The sequence below is a fragment of the Struthio camelus genome, chromosome 7 (genome assembly GCF_040807025.1).
Source record: "Struthio camelus isolate bStrCam1 chromosome 7, bStrCam1.hap1, whole genome shotgun sequence".
Taxonomy (NCBI): Eukaryota; Metazoa; Chordata; class Aves; order Struthioniformes; family Struthionidae; genus Struthio; species Struthio camelus.
Genome location: NC_090948.1, coordinates 15,450,784 through 15,469,496, shown reverse-complemented (window position 1 = coordinate 15,469,496; position 18,713 = coordinate 15,450,784). Strand labels below are relative to the sequence as shown.

At 62.8% G+C, this 18,713-nt stretch overlaps 3 protein-coding genes across 6 annotated transcripts; 2 read left to right on the top strand and 1 right to left on the bottom strand.

Annotated features, from left to right (window-relative positions):
- Positions 1 to 1,955: 1,955 nt before the first annotated feature.
- On the bottom strand, positions 1,956 to 6,554 carry CYP17A1 (cytochrome P450 family 17 subfamily A member 1). The gene is made up of 8 exons (XM_068949763.1): positions 6,168 to 6,554; positions 5,464 to 5,602; positions 3,917 to 4,146; positions 3,598 to 3,684; positions 3,273 to 3,482; positions 2,832 to 3,001; positions 2,637 to 2,740; positions 1,956 to 2,382 (listed from the first exon to the last, which is right to left on the bottom strand). Exons 1-8 carry the CDS (start codon positions 6,471 to 6,473, stop codon positions 2,114 to 2,116), a joined length of 1,515 nt encoding a protein of 504 aa, XP_068805864.1. The 5' UTR covers positions 6,474 to 6,554; the 3' UTR covers positions 1,956 to 2,113.
- A 1,397-nt stretch (positions 6,555 to 7,951) lies between these two features.
- BORCS7 (BLOC-1 related complex subunit 7) lies at positions 7,952 to 12,273 on the top strand. Its single transcript, XM_068949768.1, has 5 exons — positions 7,952 to 8,142; positions 8,931 to 8,993; positions 9,567 to 9,610; positions 10,048 to 10,068; positions 10,556 to 12,273. The coding sequence occupies exons 1-5, from the start codon at positions 7,990 to 7,992 to the stop codon at positions 10,605 to 10,607; spliced, it is 333 nt and encodes a 110-aa protein (XP_068805869.1). The 5' UTR covers positions 7,952 to 7,989; the 3' UTR covers positions 10,608 to 12,273.
- A 509-nt stretch (positions 12,274 to 12,782) lies between these two features.
- On the top strand, positions 12,783 to 17,797 carry AS3MT (arsenite methyltransferase). 4 transcript variants are annotated; one of them, XM_068949764.1, is made up of 11 exons: positions 12,783 to 12,831; positions 13,631 to 13,671; positions 14,217 to 14,344; positions 14,508 to 14,658; positions 14,763 to 14,899; positions 15,492 to 15,561; positions 15,672 to 15,753; positions 15,881 to 16,012; positions 16,090 to 16,232; positions 16,620 to 16,760; positions 17,580 to 17,797. In XM_068949764.1, exons 1-11 carry the CDS (start codon positions 12,798 to 12,800, stop codon positions 17,676 to 17,678), a joined length of 1,158 nt encoding a protein of 385 aa, XP_068805865.1. In that variant the 5' UTR covers positions 12,783 to 12,797; the 3' UTR covers positions 17,679 to 17,797. The 4 variants fall into 4 exon arrangements, with proteins under 4 accessions (XP_068805865.1, XP_068805867.1, XP_068805866.1 ...); XM_068949766.1 differs by lacking the exon at positions 12,783 to 12,831 and adding an exon at positions 13,023 to 13,047; XM_068949765.1 differs by lacking the exon at positions 12,783 to 12,831 and adding an exon at positions 13,023 to 13,056.
- Positions 17,798 to 18,713: the final 916 nt, after the last annotated feature.

Here is an 18,713-nt window from a genome sequence, read left to right as displayed (position 1 = left end):
TGTGTTAAACCGCGATTCGGCAGAACCTGGCACCTGGTTAAAGCGTAACCGATCCGGGGTTGCTCCTCCTGGGGGGTCCCTACGGCAAAGCCCGCGGTACCTGGGCGCCCGCTTGGTTTTCAGTCCCCGCTCCAGAAACCACGCGACTCTTAGGGATTTAGGGTTTTTTTTTTTTTTTTTTTTTTTTAACTCTAAACCAGGCTCGTCGCATGATAAAAGCGAAGCTGTGGCCACGAGTCAAAGGCTCAAAATCGAGCGCTCGTGAAAACTCAACCTCCTATTTTTAAGCAAAAACATCCTTTTGTTTGGGGTCTCCGCGGACGGTTTGTGACGGCCTGCATTGCCCGGCTGCTTGTTTGGGGTGAGCCCTTTTGAGGCGCTCAGCCCTGCGTGCGGCGCAATTCTTCCTTTGGCTCCTCCGTGAAACCCTGACACCCCCCCCCCCCAAAAAACGGACGTGGAGGGGGAAGACGCCCCTGGCGTTGCGCTGGGCTGCAGATGGCGTTGCCTTCAGTCTGCCCTTGTGCTTTGCCGCGGCCTGGGCTGGCTCTCTTGGCGTCAGCTCCCAGCAGCGAGGAGGCTGAGCAGGAGCTACGCGGTGGCGATTCAAGAGAAAGCACAAACTGAGAAACGTGGAGCAGAAAGTTAGTGGTGAAGAGAGATTGGGGTTTTTTTGTTGCTGTTGCCTTTCCTGCCTGCTAGCGAGAGATAATGTGCAGGGGGAAAATAGGAAGGGGAGGGGAACGTGGCGACGTCGTGCCGGGCTGGAGAGGTTTCCTACAGCGCCGGGGCTGCAGCGTGGGCACCGGCGAGCGGAGGGAGCTGGGTTTTCCCCTCCAGCAGCTTTTCCTTTAGGTGCTCGGAGCCACAGCCCTGTCGCTGTTTAGTTAAAGATTAAGAGGTCAAGTAATAGAGAACCAGAAACCTAATTGCACAGTGCCCTCGGTGGCACCATGGTTTATGGCGAAAGCAAACACGGCCTCCTGTGTTACAGCAAGGTTACGCCACTCGAAGCGGGCAGCCATAATCCAGCTGGGCGCTGGGCGGCAGCGCCTCGGGGAGAAAGGCCCCATCGCTGCCGGCTGAACGTGAGCAGCCCCTCGAGCCCGGCGACGGTCGTACGTCCGACCCCGGCACTTGAGCCCCGCGCTGGGCGCGGGGGCTGCTGGGCTCGGACCGCGGCGTCTGGTGCTTCTCCTCATCCCTGAGCGACGGGTTCAGCTGCTTTCTGCCTAGCTGGGGTGCCTGCGCTGCCCCCGAGGCCGGGGCTCAGGCAGCCCCGGGGCGCTACCAGGGGATGCGGGGAGGAAGAGGAGGAGCCTGTGTCCCATCTGAAAGGTCTGCGCGTGCATATGCCTCAGGGTGTGCACGTACAAGCACATATGTGTGTGTGCATGTGTACGTGCGCGTGCACGGTAAGCGAGGCCGGGCGCGTGTGTGTGTGCGTGCACGTACGTGCACGCGGGTGTTTCTGTGTGGGTGCATGCAGAACAGGGGAGAGAAAACCAGCCAGGAACTAAAACTGTGGCAACTTTTAACATCTGTCCTTTTTCTGTCCTTTTCCCCTGCTCCTTGCAGGGGTCCTACCTGGCGGCGAGCAGGCAGTCCCTGGCTCTCTGTGCGCCCAGGACAGAGCAGCCTGGGACGGCAGCGCTGGGGGGACCTGCTGGCCACCGGCGACGTCTCGCTGTGCCGTGGCTGGCAAAGCTCATGGCCCATGTGATGTTTATTCTCCTTGCTCCCAGCTGGGGAAACTGAGGTGGGGGCCAGTCCTGTCCTTGAGGAGGGCGAAGGGCTGTTCACGTTAGCAGCCCCCACAGAGGGGTCGGGCAGGGGCAGTAGCCTCTCCGCACAGCCCTGCGCTCATGGGAAGTTTTGAGGCTCCTGGACGCCTCAGATACCCTCCCATCTCCCCCTGCCCTCCATCGCCTGCCAAAAAACAACTAGAGCCACGCTGGGTTGGAAACGGCTTTATCCAGACAAGCTGCATCTGTGGGGCAGGCAGCATGCAGCTTCCGTGGTCCCACGGTGCCCACTCAGGGCTCCACGGTGCCCACGCTGCACCTGTCCTGTCCCATCCCACCCGCCACCCCGGATCCAGGGCTTGGCCTGGTCACGAGGCCGCCTGCCAGCTCTCCCGCAGGCTGGCCTTCACCTGAAACTTCTGCACCTGCAGCACGACGCCAAACTTGCCCTCCAGCGAGGGCAGGGGCTGGTCCTGGGGGCACTCCAGCGTGAACCTCTGCAGCACCCATGCCAGGAAAAGGAAGAGCTCCATCTTGGCCAGGACTTCACCCAGGCACACACGGATCCCAGCCCCAAAGGGCAGGTAGCTGGGCGAAGGCGAGTGGATGTGCTGGCCCTGCTCGTCCAGGAAGCGGCCTGCCAGGGGAGAGGCGCTACTGGAGTTAGCAGGGATCTGCCCCCTCTACCTGAGATCTGCCCAAATTCATCTCACACATGTCCCTCCCACAAGCTGCAAGAATGGCCATCCTGGAGCAGTGGTGGCACAAATTCCCCAGCCGGGGGAAAGCGGGTCTGACGTCCCACCACCAGGCATCTCCTGGGCTCAGCCTGGCTCCTCTCCTATTATTTCCCCCCTGCCACCCGCCACAGGCAGAGAGCACACAACCCACCGGGGTTGAACTCCTCGGGCTTGTCCCACTCCTTCTCATCGTGGTGCACGGACCAGAGGTTGATGACGACCCTGGTGCCCTTGGGGATGGAGTATTCCCCGATGCTGTAGGGTGAAGACAGAGTGAGAGGGTCAGTCCCTCCCGCCCAGGTCTGTGTCTCCGCGCACATCCCAGCTGCGCCCCGGGCGGTCTCACCTGGTGTCAGCAAGGGACACGTGTGGGATGAGCAGGGGGGACACGGGCCGGATGCGCAGCACTTCACTGATGGTGGCCTCCAGGTAGGGCAGCAGCGGGCGGTCGCTGAGGTGGGGGTGACGTGCCAGGCCAATTTTCTGGTCCATCTCCTCCTGGATCTTTCTCTGGACCTGAGAGGGGCCAAGGGCAGGGCATGAGCCTGGAGAAGGGGTTTCCATGTGCATGAGGACTCCCCACGGCAATGGGGTCCACCCAGTACCGCCAGCACATCCCAGGTGGCCATCAGGGCAGAAACAGAGCGCTCACAGCCTGATCCCGCTTGTTGCCAAAGTCTGGCATCTCTCCTGGCATCTGCCCACCCCAAAGCCCCCCCCCCCCCCCAGGGCTCCCTGTGCGGGAAGGTGCCCTGGCCACCCATGTAGGCTGGGGCATGGGCCCTACCTCAGGGTAGTGGAGCAAGTAGAGCACAGCCCATTTGAGCACAGTCGTGGTGGTCTCCACGCCAGCCCCAAAGATGTCCCCCACCGTCATGAGCAGGTGGTCGTCTGTCAGCGCCATCCCCAGTGCCGAGGGGCTGCTGTTCTCAGCGCTGAGCCTCACTTGCAGGAGGGCATCCATGAGGTCCCTCACGGCGTCCCTGCAGAAGGCTTCCTGCCATGGGCCACGTGTAAGCCAGGCTGTGCAGGGCACATCCTCCTCCCTCCCCCCACCAGGCCCAGCACCTCACAGTCCCCCAGTGTCACCCCCCTCCTGGCCCCACCAGCACCTTGTGTTCAGCAAACTTCTGCTGGAGCAGCTGGTCCCTGACCTTGAGGCATTTCTTGAGGAGGGCCAAGTCCTTATTGGGGAAGATCTGGGGGAAAAAAATCGCTGTCACACAAAGGCCTCCAGCTCAGCCAGGCATCCACAGGCCCATGGACAGCTGCTCTGCACCCACCACAGTATCAGCTCTTGTGGGACACCTGTGCAAGGACCCTCCTAACCCCAAGGCCTCAGGTAGCCCCACCTGCAGGACACATCCCAGCTCCTTCTGATGTAGCTCCTTGCCCTGTGGGCACCCTTTGGGTGAGCTCTTCCCCACTCACCTGGAGCCAGGGGAAGATGTCCACCAAACTCTCCTTGGCCACGGTGTCTACGATGCCCTGGCTGTATTCCAGCATGGCCTCGAACTCAGGATCCCCACGCTGGTATGAGGAGTTGAAGCAGAGCGAGCAGACCACATTGGTGACAGCCCGTGTGAGCTCTGGGGCCACATCCAGGGCCATATCCTGTGCAGCGCTGAGTGTCTCACACAGGGATGCGGCCTCTCGGCAGACTGTGGGGCAGGCGAGAGACAGATGTGGGGATGATGAGCCCCAGGGCATCACCCAGGGAGCAAGACAGGGTAGTTTGGGGCTCCCAGGGCAGCTTGGGGCCAAACACAGCCCATAGGTGCTATATGATCCTGTAACCTAGTTGATCCAGGGATGCTACAGCTTATTGCGCCCCTCCAGCCATGCCTGAAGCTGATAACTCTTCCCTCTCACCAAATGCTTCCTGCTTTGGGCTGAAATCTCTCCTGCTGCTCCAGTCCCTTCCCATTTAGCAGCCCAGCCAAGGCTGGTGCTGGGGCTGCACTATTTTGCTCCCCCAAAACAACCTCCTTCCCAAAATATCCAATTCTCAAAGCACTCTGGAGAGGGCTGGGGACCTCTGGCCTCGTGCTGACCTCACGGGATGGTGCTCATGCTCGTGTCCCTCTGGGAAAGTTCAGTGAGGAGAGCAGCCAGAGTTGGGGGCTCCTGGGGTGCGCCTGTGCTCCCCACCCCACCGAGCTCTTTCAGCGCGAGCAGCCTGCAGAGAGCACCCTCCAGGCAGGGCTGAGCCCAGAGGGGCTGCGAAGGGGCAGACAGGACAAGACCCGGTGTCTCTGGGTCAGGAAGGAGCAGAGAGGACAAGAGACAGGCAAGGAGGTCTTTATATGAGGCACAACACTCCCTCCTGGCTGCAGCTGGAACCAGGAGTCCGGGACTTTGCATTTCCCAGCGGTTAGCAAACAGCCCTGCGCATGCCGAGGAAGCAGCGAGCCTCCCCGTGCCCGGCGCGCTGGGACACGCACAGGGCACGGACATCTGGCCACGCTCACTGCCAGGCTTGGACCAGCCCCAGCCTGGCTCTGTGCCTCAGTTTCCCCAGCTGTCAATGGGGGAAGCCAAAGCTCTGGTAACAGGCAGGACAAATGCATGTGGAGAGGTGTCAGTGAAACATTCAGGAGGGGAAAGAGAAACAGAGCGCCCAGCTAGACAAACTTGGGGGATGCTGAGGGGTTTGGGCTAAATCTCGGGCCACGGGGCAGGCAGAGGGGGAACGAGCCTCGGGCTGTCACAGGCGCACCCTGAACCCTCTCACACATCCGAAATCAGTCAGCCCTTGGTTCCTAGAGGATCAGGGAGAAAGCAAAATTCCAGCTATGGCCACGTGTAGGAGGGAGACACAAGAAGGATGGAGCCTCCGCAAGCCTCTGCACGGGTGGGGGCGTCCCCAGGGGCCACGACGCGAACCGGCCCCTGCGCCGATGCCCGGCCCTGCGGCGGAGCTGGCTGCTGCCTGGCAGGTTGCGGGGGCCACGGGGCGGGCTGGGGGGAGCACTTACTGATCTTCTCGAGGGCGAGCGAGCCCTCCCCGAACATGGAGAGGGCCGCGTGCACCAGCTTGCGCTGGAACTTCCACAGGGGGCCGTAGCTGGCGAAGGCGATGTCCTTGCCCCCCCGCGACAGCAGGTCCGTGGTCACCTGTGCAAGCGCAAGTGCAAGGCCAACACGTCAGACAGGGGCGATACTGGGGGAGAGGCGGGGTGGCTCAGTGTTTCAACCCCTGCTGCCCCTCTCCCAGGGACGGCCTGGGGAAAGGGGTTAGTTTGGGAGGCAAAGCCCAGGCCAGCTGTTTCAGGGAGCAGTGCCGTGGGATGCGCAGGATCAGTGCCGGGTACAGGTGGGGTTTGGTGACTGACCGCGGCTTTTAGGGCGTGCACTGAGACCGAAGGGGTCTGGCCGTTGCAGCCTAGCGGTGCAAAGACCCGTGGACTGCAGTGACCCCATGCACTGAGATGCAGCCGGCCCTGGGGGAAGGAACAGGCACCCTCAGGATGGAGGACGTGCGGGCTGGGCAGGGTCCCCCATGCTGGGTGGGGGGTGAGGGTTGTACCCCTCGGCCACCTTGCTCCTGGAAAGGATGGGGAGAGGAGACCGACTGCTGCCGGGGGCCAGGTCCTTTCCCTGTGACCTGGTCACGGCTGGGGCGCCCCGAGTGACGGGACGAGACGGCGGGGGCTCCCCACCACGCGCGCGGGCCACTCACGGTGCGGGGCCGTCCGGCGAAGGCTTTGCCCTTCTTCAGCAGCACCTCCTTGGCGTGCCGGTAGCTGTTGACGACGACGACGTAGTGGGAGCCCATCCAGAGGGCGTAGAGGCTGCCGTAGCGGCCCTGCAGGCGCCAGAGGTGCAGGTGGAGCTGCGGGTGGCCGGCCAGCTGCAGCAGGCTGCCCAGGAGCGGCAGAGCCGGCAGGCTCCGGGGCTCCTTCAGCCCCGGGCCGACCCGCCGGCGCGCCAGCCTCCGGGCGGACAGCAGGGCCAGGGCCAGCAGCAGCGCGCCCAGCAGCAGCATGGCGGGGCGGCTGCGCGGGGGCCGCGCGCCGAAGGAGCCCTTTATAGCAACCGCGGGGGCGTCCCCTTGACCCCGCGGCCGGTCTCGACGCCTTATCAGCGGCCGGGGAGGAAACCGCCCGCCGGGCCCGCCGCCAGCCCGGCAGCTGGTGACCCCGCGGAGGGCGGCCGGGGGGCTCGGCGTCCTCGGCATGGGTGGGGGAGACCCACGCGGCGAGCGGGGGGCCGCTGCAGGCCGTGGGATGCCGAACCCCTGAGCTGCCCCAGGGGCCCGGGCACCCCGCTGTCCCGCGGCGCTGCACGTCTGTGGGGCGCCGCGATGCGCGGGGCTGGGGCCGGAGGGCCCCGCAGTGGGACGCGGGGACGAGGGGCAGCCCAGCCCGGGCGTTTCTCCTCTGGCGCGGCGGCCCCAGCTGGGGCAGGGCAGGGTGGCGGGGGCCCCCCCCGGCCTGGGAGCACCCTGCGTGCCTGGGAGGGGCCACTGGGAGCACTGGGCAGGCCTGGGGGGCACTGGGCAGGCCTGGGAGAGCCCACTGGGGGCACTGGGCAGGCCTGGGGGATGCTGGGGAGCACTGGGCAGGCCTGGGGAGTACTGGGTGACGATGGGCAGGCCTGGGGGACACTGGGGGCACTGGGCAGGCCTGGGAGGGGCCACTGGGAGCACTGGGCAGGCCTGGGGGGTGCTGGGGACCACTGGGCGGGCCTGGGGGACGCTGGGGGCACTAGGCAGGCCTGGGGGCACTGGGTGGCACTGGGGGCACTGGGCAGGCCTGGGGGGTGCTGGGGAGCACTGGGCAGGTCTGGGGGGCACTGGGGAGCACTGGGCAGGCCTGGGGACACTGGATGGCCCACTGGGGGCACTGGGCAGGCCTGGGGAGCACTGGGCAGGCCTGGGGACACTGGATGGCCCACTGGGGGCACTGGGCAGGCCTGGGGGGCACTGGGAGCACTGGGCAGGCCTGGGGGATGCTGGGTGGCACTGGGGAGTACTGGGCAGGCCTGGGGGATGCTGGGGAGCACTGGGCAGGCCTGGGGGGCACTGGGGAGCACTGGGCAGGTCTGGAGGATGCTGAGGAGCACTGGGCAGGTCTGGGGAGCACTGGGCAGGCCTGGGGGGCACTGGGGAGCACTGGGCAGGTCTGGGGGATGCTGAGGAGCACTGGGCAGGTCTGGAGAGCACTGGGCAGGTCTGGGGGATGCTGGGGAGCTCTGTGCAGGTCTGGGGGCCACTGGGGAGCTCTGGCCTGTGCCCAGACCCCTGGGGAAGGCAGGGCCGGGGTCTCCATGCTGGGGTGATGTCTGAGGGCCAGGGCATGGCGCCAGCTCTCCTCCTCCCTGGTGGAGGGCGAGGGCCAAGAGCCCCGGCCAGGGCCGGCCCCGACCCCTCCCCCAGCCCCCGGCCAGCGGCACCTCGACCCCGGCCCGCCGGGGCGGGGCCCCTGCGCTTTCCCATCCCTGTTGAGCCCAGGCGCTCGCCGTAGCTGTGTCCCATAGCGACGAGGCGGGGCTTGACCAAGATGGCGGCGGCGGCAGCGGCGGGAGGTGCGGCGGATGCCCAGGCTCGCTTCGGCCACTCGGTGAAGGGGCTTCTGACCGAGAAGGTGACGAGCTGCGGCACCGACGTGATCGCCCTCACCAAGCAGGTGCTGAAAGGCTCCCGGAGCGCCGAGGTGAGCGGGGGCAGCCGGGGGGGGACTACGAGGCCCAGCATGCAGCGCGCGGCCGCCAGGCCTGCGGGGACGTGCGGCCGGCGGGCCCCGAGGGCGGCGGTGGCGCGGTGCACGCCGGGAGCGGTAGTCCGGCTGGATTGGGGCGGCTCCGCGGGGCCGTGCTGGCCGTGCGCCTGGGGAGCAGGGCACGCTGGGAGGTGTAGGCGAGCGCAGGGCACGCTGGGAGGTGTAGTCCACACCCGTCCAGGCAGCGGCGCTTACTGGGAGTTGTAGTCCAGGGTATATGTGTATTATTGGGGGGGGAAGTCTCCCGGGCAGGCCGGCTGGAGGCGGCCCGAGCTCTGCCCCGAGCCCCGCGGGCGGTCCGTGGAGGCCCGCGGGGTCCCCAGCAGCCCCGGCTCGAGGTGTCCGCCCAGCGCTGGCTAAGTGCAGGAGGGGAGGTTGCTGCTGTGTCGGTGGTGTCTCCCCTCAGGGGAAGGACACAGCTCCAGGTGGATATGAAAGATCTCGGTGTCTTGGCCGAGCAAGGCCGCTATGCCAAAGCACTGGGTGCGCCCTTTGTCTGGTGGCTGCGGCACCGTCCAGAGTGACGGGCTGGAGCAGCGCTCCGGGACCCCTGTCTCTCCGTAAGCCTGGGTCCCCTGGCGAGCGGGCACGTCGCGAGGACGCTCTGAACAAACCTCCGGGGAGGTCAGCCCTGCGTGCCGCTCTGCTCAGCAGCGATCGCAAGCGTCTTGGGAAGCGCAGAGCTGCTGCCTCTCAGCGTGGTTTGTGCGTTTGTCTTTCAGCTCCTGGGTCAAGCTGCTAGAAACATGGTGATGCAAGAAGATGCCATCCTGCACTCGGAAGATGTAAGCTCTGTCCATCTGCTAGAGCAATAGCGCTTTTAGCGGGAAGGGGGAGAGGAGAGTTATAGAACTGGGCTACAGACATGTGAGTGGAGCCCTGAAATGAAATACGTGGTTTCACGTAGCAGGGCTGACGGCCAGGATAATTTACTGCTTCTTCAAACACATGTAGACCTCTGGCCTTCCTGCAGCACAAGTCAGCCCATAAGCTGTGCCCTCTCTTAACAAAAAGCAAGAAGGGTTGTAGGGTGAAAAAGTACTTACTGTCTGTGCCCCTCATTGGGAAGGGAGAGGTGAGCATGGCACCCATGACAGCTACTGGTGGAGGTGTTTCTGTGGTAGTGCAGTGATACAGTGATGAACGTGCTATAGGAGCTCCCCAGGGCAGAGGGTTTTTTGTTAAGTGGTTCATGGCAACTCTCTGAGATTATGACAGGGAACTGTTACTATAAACCGTTTTGGTACTGTCAGGACAGCAGAAGCTCTGGAAGCTTCTATCATTTTGAGACAGCTTGCTCTGTTATTCTCTTGAGATCTCTTGTCGGAGACATTCATTCTTTGTCTTGTTCTCCACAGAGTCTAAGGAAAATGGCCATAATAACCACTCATCTACAGTACCAGTAAGTAGGGGACATAATGTACTCTGTGGTGTGCTGAGCCGGTGCCTTGACCCCTTTTCCCCCCGCTTCTTTAAGACCTTGTGTAGTGGAGAGTTTGCATGGAGCCTGCTCAGACTGATCCCTTTGGACCAGGTCCCCAAAACTGGGCAGAGCCCGGAGCTGGGATCCTCCATTCCTCTGGGAAGCAGCAGTCTCTGACTGGGAGCTGAGTTTTTTGCCTCCTCTCTGCTATGCATTGGGTCTCCTGTGAAAGTGTGTAATACCTCCAGGGCTGAGGGAGAAGCCAGTGCTGCTGCTGTCCGCTCTGGACTTAATCCAAAAGCACACAAAAGTTTTGGCCTCCTGAGCCCTTGATCAAGTCCCTTTTGATCAACATAACATGAACCCTGAGGTTTTCTGTTTCTTCTTACGCTCCTTTCTCTCCTTTTCTCATTTAGGCAGGAAGCAATTCAGAAGAAGTGAGTACCCAGCTGAGGAACTGTGAGGAAAACCTGGGAGACAGTGTGTAGGGGCTGATGGGAAAGGGAAGAGTGGTGTGTTGGGGTGGGGGAGAATGCAGCTAAAGAGTTTTTGCAGCTGTCTTTGAAGATTCTGGCACAGCTGGATAGTGTTTTGCTACTGCAAAGATCAGTACTTTGAAGAGATGAGAGTTTGGGTGAAGTGATGATTTATACTAAAACTTCCATTTGTTTCATTAACATGATAGAGCCTGTGATGTGGCTTGATAGGTGGTGAGAATGGAGTAGAGCAGAGCTGTCTGCTTATGGGGGCACAAAGTAAGATTTGCCTCGTGCTTGTGAGGCAATGTGGAGGTGGGTTGGGGGACCCCAGGGTTTCCCTTTTCTGTCCTGTCAGTGCTAGAGCTGTTCTGGTTCCTTGGGTGCAGGCAGCATAGGGCAGATCGGGGGAGCAAATCTCACTGTGAACCTCTTCTTTGGTCCCCAGTGTCGAGCAATCGTCAAACCTACAGGACCAGCTGAATCACTTGCTAAAATGAAGCACAGCCAAAATCACAAGGACGTCTTGACCGCTGCCGAGGGCAGCCAGCGATCTTTTCCCCTCCTGAGTCAGCTATTCCGTCCTCTGGCTGGATGGGGCTGAATGTCAGCTGGGATGTATGCAGAGTGTGTTTCTGAGCGTTTGTGCCCCTCTCATGTGTTCCCATCCACATCTCTAGAACGCGTGCCTGCTTGCCTGCATCTAATCAAAACAGACTTAGCGGGAACTCTCCTTCCCCCAACAATTCCTCGGGCTCGTTTACTCTCTTTATGTAGCGTGAAGTGCTCGATCCACACCAGCACCCCAGGCACCCACGTCGTTCAGCTAGCGGATCACTGGCCGTATGTCTGAAATGGTTGGCCAGCTCAGAATCCAGCATGTAATACTCCTTCTGTCCAAGGTCTTATGTCTTCCATGACCATAATAGGATGATTTTCCTTCCTGTCTCTAACCTCTGCTCAGTTAGGAGCTGTCTCCTGTGAGAGGATGGAAGCGAGGTCGTTATGTCTGCCCAGGACTAGGAATCATAGAGCCAGGTTTTTCAGATGCGTTTGTTCCCCCCACACTCCTTCCCCCTTCTGCCCCCCCCCAAAATGCAGAATATAGAGCTGTGGGTTTTAAATACAGGTGCCTGCAGTTTGACACTGGTCCTTACTGGGGCACAGAGATGATCCGTGCAATTTATTTAGGGCATGTTAGTCAGTGGAAGCTGTAAGTGGGAGCTCTGGTGGGTGAGAGGCGCTTCAGCGCTGGCTGAGGTGCCAGTCCCAGGGCAGAATTTTTAAAAGCAGGAATCTGGGCACGCACCCTCTGTCAGTGGTGCAGCTGGATACTGTTTGACGAGCATCCTGCTCTGAGGTTATCTTGTTTTCCACAAAGCCAGGGTTTGGAACGTCCTCCCCTTGCCAGCCCATCTGCACTGCCTTTGGCCTTCAACTGCATTCCTATTCCTGGGTTGCTGCTCCAGCTCTCGATTGAGCAGCCTTGGATGTGTTCTGTGTTTGTATGGGACCGGGAAGGTATCCAAAGGCACAGCTGGGAAGCGGGTAGTGGGGGGAAAAAAGGCAAAAACAAACAAAAAAAAACCTGGAAGCCTATATATTCACTTCTGAACTGTTGTGTGTATGAGGATTAGCAGCTGGGCTCCTGTTCACTTCCCAGGGAGCAAGATTGGGTCCAGGCTATAAATATTGTGTCTGGTTTTTGTAAGTCACTTATCTGGAGCACTTGGAGCACACTGGAAGCACTTCACTGCCTGAGTGTGCTTTTCATCAGCTGATATGACAAGGCAGATGGATAGCGGGAGATCAGCCTGCCACGTTCCTGTTGTAGATCTGCAGCGAAGTGCTGCAAGGTTTCTGTTCCCACATGGCAGAGCGTTTTCTAGGGCTAGTTTTACTCTGGTTGCTATCCCTTCCACTGCTGCTGCCTCTTTGAGCCTCACCTTGTGGCATCCCATCTCCTGTGTCCGCATGAAGGTACCACTATTGGCCCAGGCTAATCTAATCAACCCAGCAGTACTGTTAGCTTATCCTCTGTGCTGTGCCTGTGCTCTAACATGGACATGCCAGAGGAGGGTGTAAAAAAAAAAAAAAAAAAAAAAAAAAAAAAAAAAAAGCTAAAATGATTTGCTTTGCTATGATAAAAGGTTTGGATTTCTGGGGTTTTTTTTTCTTTCTTTCTTTCTTTCTTTCTTTCTTTTTTTTTTAAAGCCCCTAATCCTTTTCTCTCCTGTGCCTGGTTACGTTGCGGCAGAGAGCAGGGTCTGTACCCTGTGCTCGGCCTGGGCTTCCCTGGGGTAACATGCAGGGGCCCTGAAGGACAGGGTAGTGGGGGGGTATTTGCACCTATGGGGCTCCTGATGCCTGGCCTCGCTGTGCTGTGTGGCAGCAGCATTTTGGGAGAGGAGATTTCCTCTGAGCTCCTGCAGAAGCCGCAGCCTGCTTGGTGGCGATAGATGAGCTGCCCTGACGGCCACCAAACCACCGCAGTGTCCTGCTGGATTGCTGGTGCTGGCCTTCGCTGCGCCTCCTTTGGCAGCCTGCTTGGGAGAGCAGGGCTCAGCCGCCAGCGTGCCCCATCCTGCCTTTGGCTCTGGGGGCTTCCCTGTGGCCGCAGTGTCCTCCCTGCAGGTGACTTGGCTCCTCTGCGAGATCCCATGCTCTGCAGGGGCCGGAGAAGCCCCGGCATGGGGTTTGAACTCACATCCCTCTGCGTTTGGGGTGAGCACAGAGAGGGTGGCAGGCCAGGGCTGTGCCATGCGGGTGCGGAGCTGCCTGGGTGGGTGGGGAGACGGCAGGGTGGATCGGGGAGGATCGCTGCTGGCAGACGTCATGGGGGCAGCCGGTGGCTGTGGGGGCAGGCAAACACCCCGGGTGCAGACGGTCGCTGCGGGTGCAGGCAGAGGCTGCGTATGCCAGCAGACGCCATGCGTGCAGGCAGGCGCTGTGGGTGACGGCAGCTGCGACCCACACGCGAGCGGGGCCGGCTTCCCACCGCTGGGCTTTGGGTGGCCCTGCCTGGCAGGAGGGCGAGCGGCCGTGGGCCCGGGCTGGGGGCCAGGCTGCGGCCAGTTTCAGTGCCGGAAGCTGGGGCCAGGGCCGGGGCAGGCGCAGGACGCCGGGGCGGAGCGTGGCCCAGCCTGGACAGAGTCCGGCCGATGCCCTGCGGCTGGAGGCAGTAAGGGGGGCCCCAGCGGGACCCCACTGCGGCCTGGGGGCCTTGGGGGGGGGTTGCCCTACAGGAAAGTCGTGTCTGGGTTGGTGGGGGCTCATGTCTTTAGGGCAGCGGGATCTGGGTTTAGGAGGTTCGTTTTGGGGGAGTGTCAGGCTCCTCCAGGAACAGGGGGGTGCGATTCTTGCTGAGATGCGAGTTTGGGGTCTCCCTGGGGTTTGCCAACTGGGAGAGCCCACAAACGGTGTTCCTCGTGTTGGGGCGGGCGAGGGCCCTTGGGAAGGCTGTGGCGCGGTGCCTGTCACTGTGGCCTCAGGTACCAGCCTGGCTCCCCTGGTGCTCTCGTAGTGGCAACCCCGGCCGGAGAACAGATCCACCGAGCGGTGCAGGTGAGGGGTGTGCGGGGCGTGCGGCAGCCAAACTGGGAGGCAGCGGGGCCGTTGGCCACCCTGGCGGAGATGGGGGACCCCGGGGAGCCTGGCGGCCAAGGAGGGAGGGCTGAGCCCTGGGAGCTCGGGCCCCTGCCACAGGGTGCAGCCATGGCTGTGATGAGCTGGGGTTTCGGAGCAGGCTGTTTGCTCGCGTTTCCTACGGGATCAGGAGGGGAGACCGACCAAACTAGTGCTTCCCTGCACTTGCTCCACATCTCTCTCTCAGCCCAGGAAACAGCAGGCCATGATCTGCCAAATCTCTACAAACAGTCATTAAACCGCCCGACTCTGCAAATGCATCGGTGCATGCGAGCCAGGAAAGCAGGGGGAGGATGGGGATGAAGGATGCTTCTTGTCAGCCTAATTTTTAGCTGGGCGCAAATGAGAGGTCCAGCATCAGAGGACACGGGGAGCACGTGGCAGCCGAGGGGCCAGCACGGCCCCTGCTGCGCTGCCGGATGCCGTTTGCTGCAGTTTGGTGGCCTCCGTCCTTCCCGCCTCAGGATTACTACGGCAAAGAGCTGCGGAGGTCGGAGGATCTGAAGACCAACGCTTGTGTCACGCCGGCCAGGCCTCTCCCCAGGGACGTGAGGGAAGCTCTGGAGCGCATCCACCAAGAGGTGGTGGCGAGGTAAACCCCGGGGCGGGTGCCCTGGCACGCCGCGGTCGCTGCGGACGTCCCTGAGGCACCACGGGGACAGCCCGGCATCCGTGGTCCCCGGGACGCGTGTCCCCTCCGGCAGCTGCTGCGGGTACGTCCTCGCGCTGGGCCCCGCTGAGTGCCCATCACCCAGGTATTATGGCTGCGGGCTGGTGCTCCCTGAGTGCCTGGCGTCCTGCCGCGTCCTGGACCTGGGCAGCGGCAGCGGCAGGGACTGCTACCTGCTCAGTCAGCTCGTTGGGGAGAAGGGCCACGTCACCGGGATAGACATGACCCAAGGCCAGGTACGGCACGCAGCTCGGGCGCCCGCGCTCGCAGACGCCCGCGCAGGCTGGCCTTGCCGCCGGCTCTGATTTCCCCACTTTGGTCGTTCGCTTCGTCACCCCAGGTCGAGGTGGCGAAGAAGCACATCGCCTACCACATGGACAAATTTGGCTACCGAACGCCTAATGTGGACTTTATCCAGGGCTACTTGGAGAAGCTAGATGACGCTGGCCTGGCCGACGAGAGCTACGATATTGTCATGTAGGTCCCACACGGGGACGTGCCAGCCCGGCATGCCTGGGGCTGTGACCTGGGGCCAGGACCCATGTCCTGCTGGTCTGCTTGCTCCAGCCCAACGTTAGGAAAGGGAAAATCCCAACCAGAGTCTGGGCCAGAGCTTGGCAATATAGACACCACCCTTTCCATGGTCCAAATGGCCTCTCCAATTCCTCCATTAAGTGGTGGGATGCGCAGCAGCCAGCAGCGCTGGGCATAAAAGGTGGTTCAGGCTTTTTGATACTCATTGGTGGCCATGCTGACGTGGTTAGACGGGCTCTGAGCTGAAGCAGGGCCCTTTGACGCTCAGGCGAGCCCTCCACGAGAGGGACCAGCCCTCGGGGTAACTGGAGGTGGCGACGCGTGTGCCGAGAGCTGCTAGACCTGTGGGGAACTGCTCCAGCCCCGTCGGGGATGAGGTGCCCCGGGGGTCTCTCCCGTCCCTGTGGGGCCTCCTTGGCTGGCCTGCCGCCCAGGAGAGCTTCGCTCTGCTGCGCATGTTTGTCCTCATTGGATCCAAACTGCTCCGTTTTACACCTCCCGGTACCCAAACGGGCCTCGATCTCCTCCCCCCCAGCTCCAACTGCGTGATCAACCTCTCCCCGGACAAGAGAGCCGTCCTGCGGGAGGCCTATCGAGTGCTGAAGGTATCGCTGGGGCCAGCGCTCCAGCCTGCCCCTTTCTCAGCCCGTTTTGACCCCAAATCCCCGTCACTTGGTGGGGCGGGCGTCTCCCTTCACCCTTTGCTCCCTTGCAGCCCGGGGGAGAGATGCACTTCAGCGACGTCTACGCCAGCCAGTGCCTGAGCGAGGCTGCCCGGGCGCACGGGGTGCTGTGGGGTGCGTAGGGCTCCTCGCTGGCAGCTCCGAGGACGGGGTTCGGGCCGGGAGGCTGAGCTTGGCCTCGGCCGCCGCCAGAGACGCCGGCACGTGCGGTGCGAGCCGTGTCGGCGGTCTGTCGTGCCAGGGGAGTGCCTGGCGGGAGCCCTGTGCTGGAGGGAGCTGTGCAGCATCGCCGAGGAGGTGGGGTTCAGTCCCCCGCGCCTGGTCACCGCCAGCCCCATCACCATCAGCCACCAGGAGCTGGAGAGCATCGTCGGTGAGGGTCTGACCGCAAAGCCGGCCGGCCGCGGCAGGATGTGCCGGCACCCCAGCTCACCGGCTTCTCCCTTCCAGGCGACTGCCGGTTCGTCTCTGCGACTTTCCGCCTCTTCAAGGTGCCGGCGGACAGCCGAGCCGGCCCGGGCCAGGTCATCTACAACGGCGGCATCGCAGGGCATGAGCGGGAGCTGGTGTTTGATGCCAACTTCACCTTCAAGGTCTGGGAAGGCGTGCTGGGGCTCCTGAGGATGGCGGGCCGGCCAGGGGCTGCAAGCCTGGGCTAGGACAGAGCTCCTGGAGGGTGTCCTGCCTGATTTTGGGGGATGAGCAGCACTGGAGGGGGCAAAGGGAGGTGGCGCATGGGAGCAGAGGTGCCACGTAAGCCAAAGGGGCAGAAATGGCGGCAGAGAAAGGCAGCCTGGTTTGGGCATCCCCATTGGGGTGAAGATGGAAGAAGGACATCTATGGGGAAACGTAGGGTGGTTGGAGCCAGCTGCTCTGTTTCAGAGGGTCTCGGGCCAGACTGTGTCTCTGCTTTCACTCCCCCCATCATCACGCGGCTGGCTGGGGCTCCCTGGGCTGCGTGGCCCTGTGACCGTCCCCAGGAAGGAGAGGTTGTGGACGTGGACGCTGACACGGCTGCTATCTTGCGGAGCTCCAGGTTCGCGGAGGCGTTCTTGATCCGAGCCGGCGGGGGGGACGCCGACACCGCCGTGCCGCCAGGCTGCTGCCGCGGGAAGGTGAAGGTTGGTAGCAGGCAGCTCCATGACTCAGTTCAGGGGCCAGGACATGCATGTCCCCAGGGGCACCAGGGGGGCTGTGAGCATGACACGGGGAGACTTGTGCCCTGGGCTGGGCAGGATCCAACGGGGCATCGTGGAGGTGTGAGAGCCCTTCGCACCCTGCACGCACCCCTGGGCACTGCTGGGGCCGATGGCCAGACCTGCCTGAGCTGGGGGAGATGGTCCTTGCCACGGGGAGCGGGCTGGTGGCAGTGCTTGTCCCGGCTGGGCTGGCGGGGAGGTGGCAGCCAGCCGCAGCCTGCGCCCTCCCGCGCGGCACCCGGGTGCTGATGTGAGCAGGGCTCCCAGCCCTGGCCCCGCAGCCGGAGGCATCTTTATCAGCTGGAAACCTCTCTCCTCCTCCCTGTGGCCGTCCTTTCAGCCTGCCGCTGGGCCGGCAGAGGCCGCGGCACAGGGGTCGTTGGGAGGCGAGGGAGATGCGGCCCCGCAGCTGCGTGTCCCTGAAATGCAACCTTGTACTTGGCGGGGGGAGGACGTTCTTGGGTCCCTGTCCAAGCAGGAGGCATTTCTCAGATAAAAACAGAACGACGGTCCCAGAGGAGCTCTCGGCATCCTCCTTGCAGCAGTGAAAAGCAGCTGCACTGGTGCCCCATACGGGCAACCCACGGCAAGCGGGGACTGTCCTCGCGGCGGCTGCGGGGGTCGGCTTGGGCTGCCCCGCTGGCAGGGGGCGAGCAAGGGGGGCAACGCCGCTTTCGCGGGGTGCTCGCCCTCCCGCTTCCCTCCAGCCTCATCCCATCTCGGGTTGTTCTCTGTCCCCAGGAGATGATCTGCGATCCTTTCCAGCTGCTGGAGCAACCAGGAGCCCCGGGCCCTGCCTGCCGCCCTGCCAGCGCCTGCGGCCCCCGCGGGTGCTGCTGAGCAGCCGAGTGATGCCCCCATGCTGGCGGCTGCCAGAGAGCCAAGGGGACACGGCCCCAGTGCTGTGTGGCTTTTGCTGGAGAGCAAATAAATGCCTGAGCTCGCAAGCTGCGTACTCATAGGGGTCTTCGCCTGCTGTGGTTTTGCATTTCGGCACAAACGGGCCGGGGACGGGTGGCGGTGAGGATGGGAAGCCGTCCCGCGGTGTCCCCTCGCTGCGGGGGCTCGCAGCAGCCACGGCCCCTTGCTGTGACTCGCAGGCAGGGCCGGTCTCTGTGGGAAATGCTGCCGCGGGTCCCCTCGCGTGGGACTTGCCTCTGCCTTGCCCAGCCTCCTGCCCCCGGAGGGTGCAAAGCTGGCCACCCCGGGGCGCCTGCCTCTGGCACGAGGGACGGGGACGGTTGCAGGTCCAGCTGTCAGATGCGACATTTCCCTGGCCCTGGGGAGGTTGGAGGGGCCAGTGCATCAGCCCTGCCCGTGGCTCTCTGGGGAGCAATCATCTGAGCTGAGCCCCAAATAATCTGTGCTGGCACCAGGGCTGGAGGGCAGCGAGTGGGGCTGGAGCTGAGCTGAGCGCGGCTGGGCCTGGATGGGCGCTGTCATGATGCATGCAGCACCGGGCTGTGTCCCCGGCTGTCATCCGCTGACGGTGCTGCGGAAAGCCTGGCTGCACCGACCAAAGCCTGCAGATCTGCCAGGGAGCAGCAAGGGGCAAGTCGGAGCTTGGCTCTGCCCTGGGGGCTGGGGAGGGGGGCCTGGCTCTGCCACAAACCTGCAGCAAGACTGCTCTGCTCGGTGGCTTGCTGCAGCCAGCGTGGAAGCAGCCCATGGCTGCTGGGGTACTTGCAGTGGCCTCATCGCGTGGCTCAGGGTCTGGCAGACTGGACAGGGGTTTGGCAGCAGCTGTGTGCATTTATGAAGGCCAAGGAGCAGGGCAGAGACATTTGCAGAAGGCAACTTAGCAGAGGCAGATGTGAAAGGAGCTGCACAGGGACTACCCTGTGGCCTGCACCCACTGTGCCTGGTCTAGCTGCA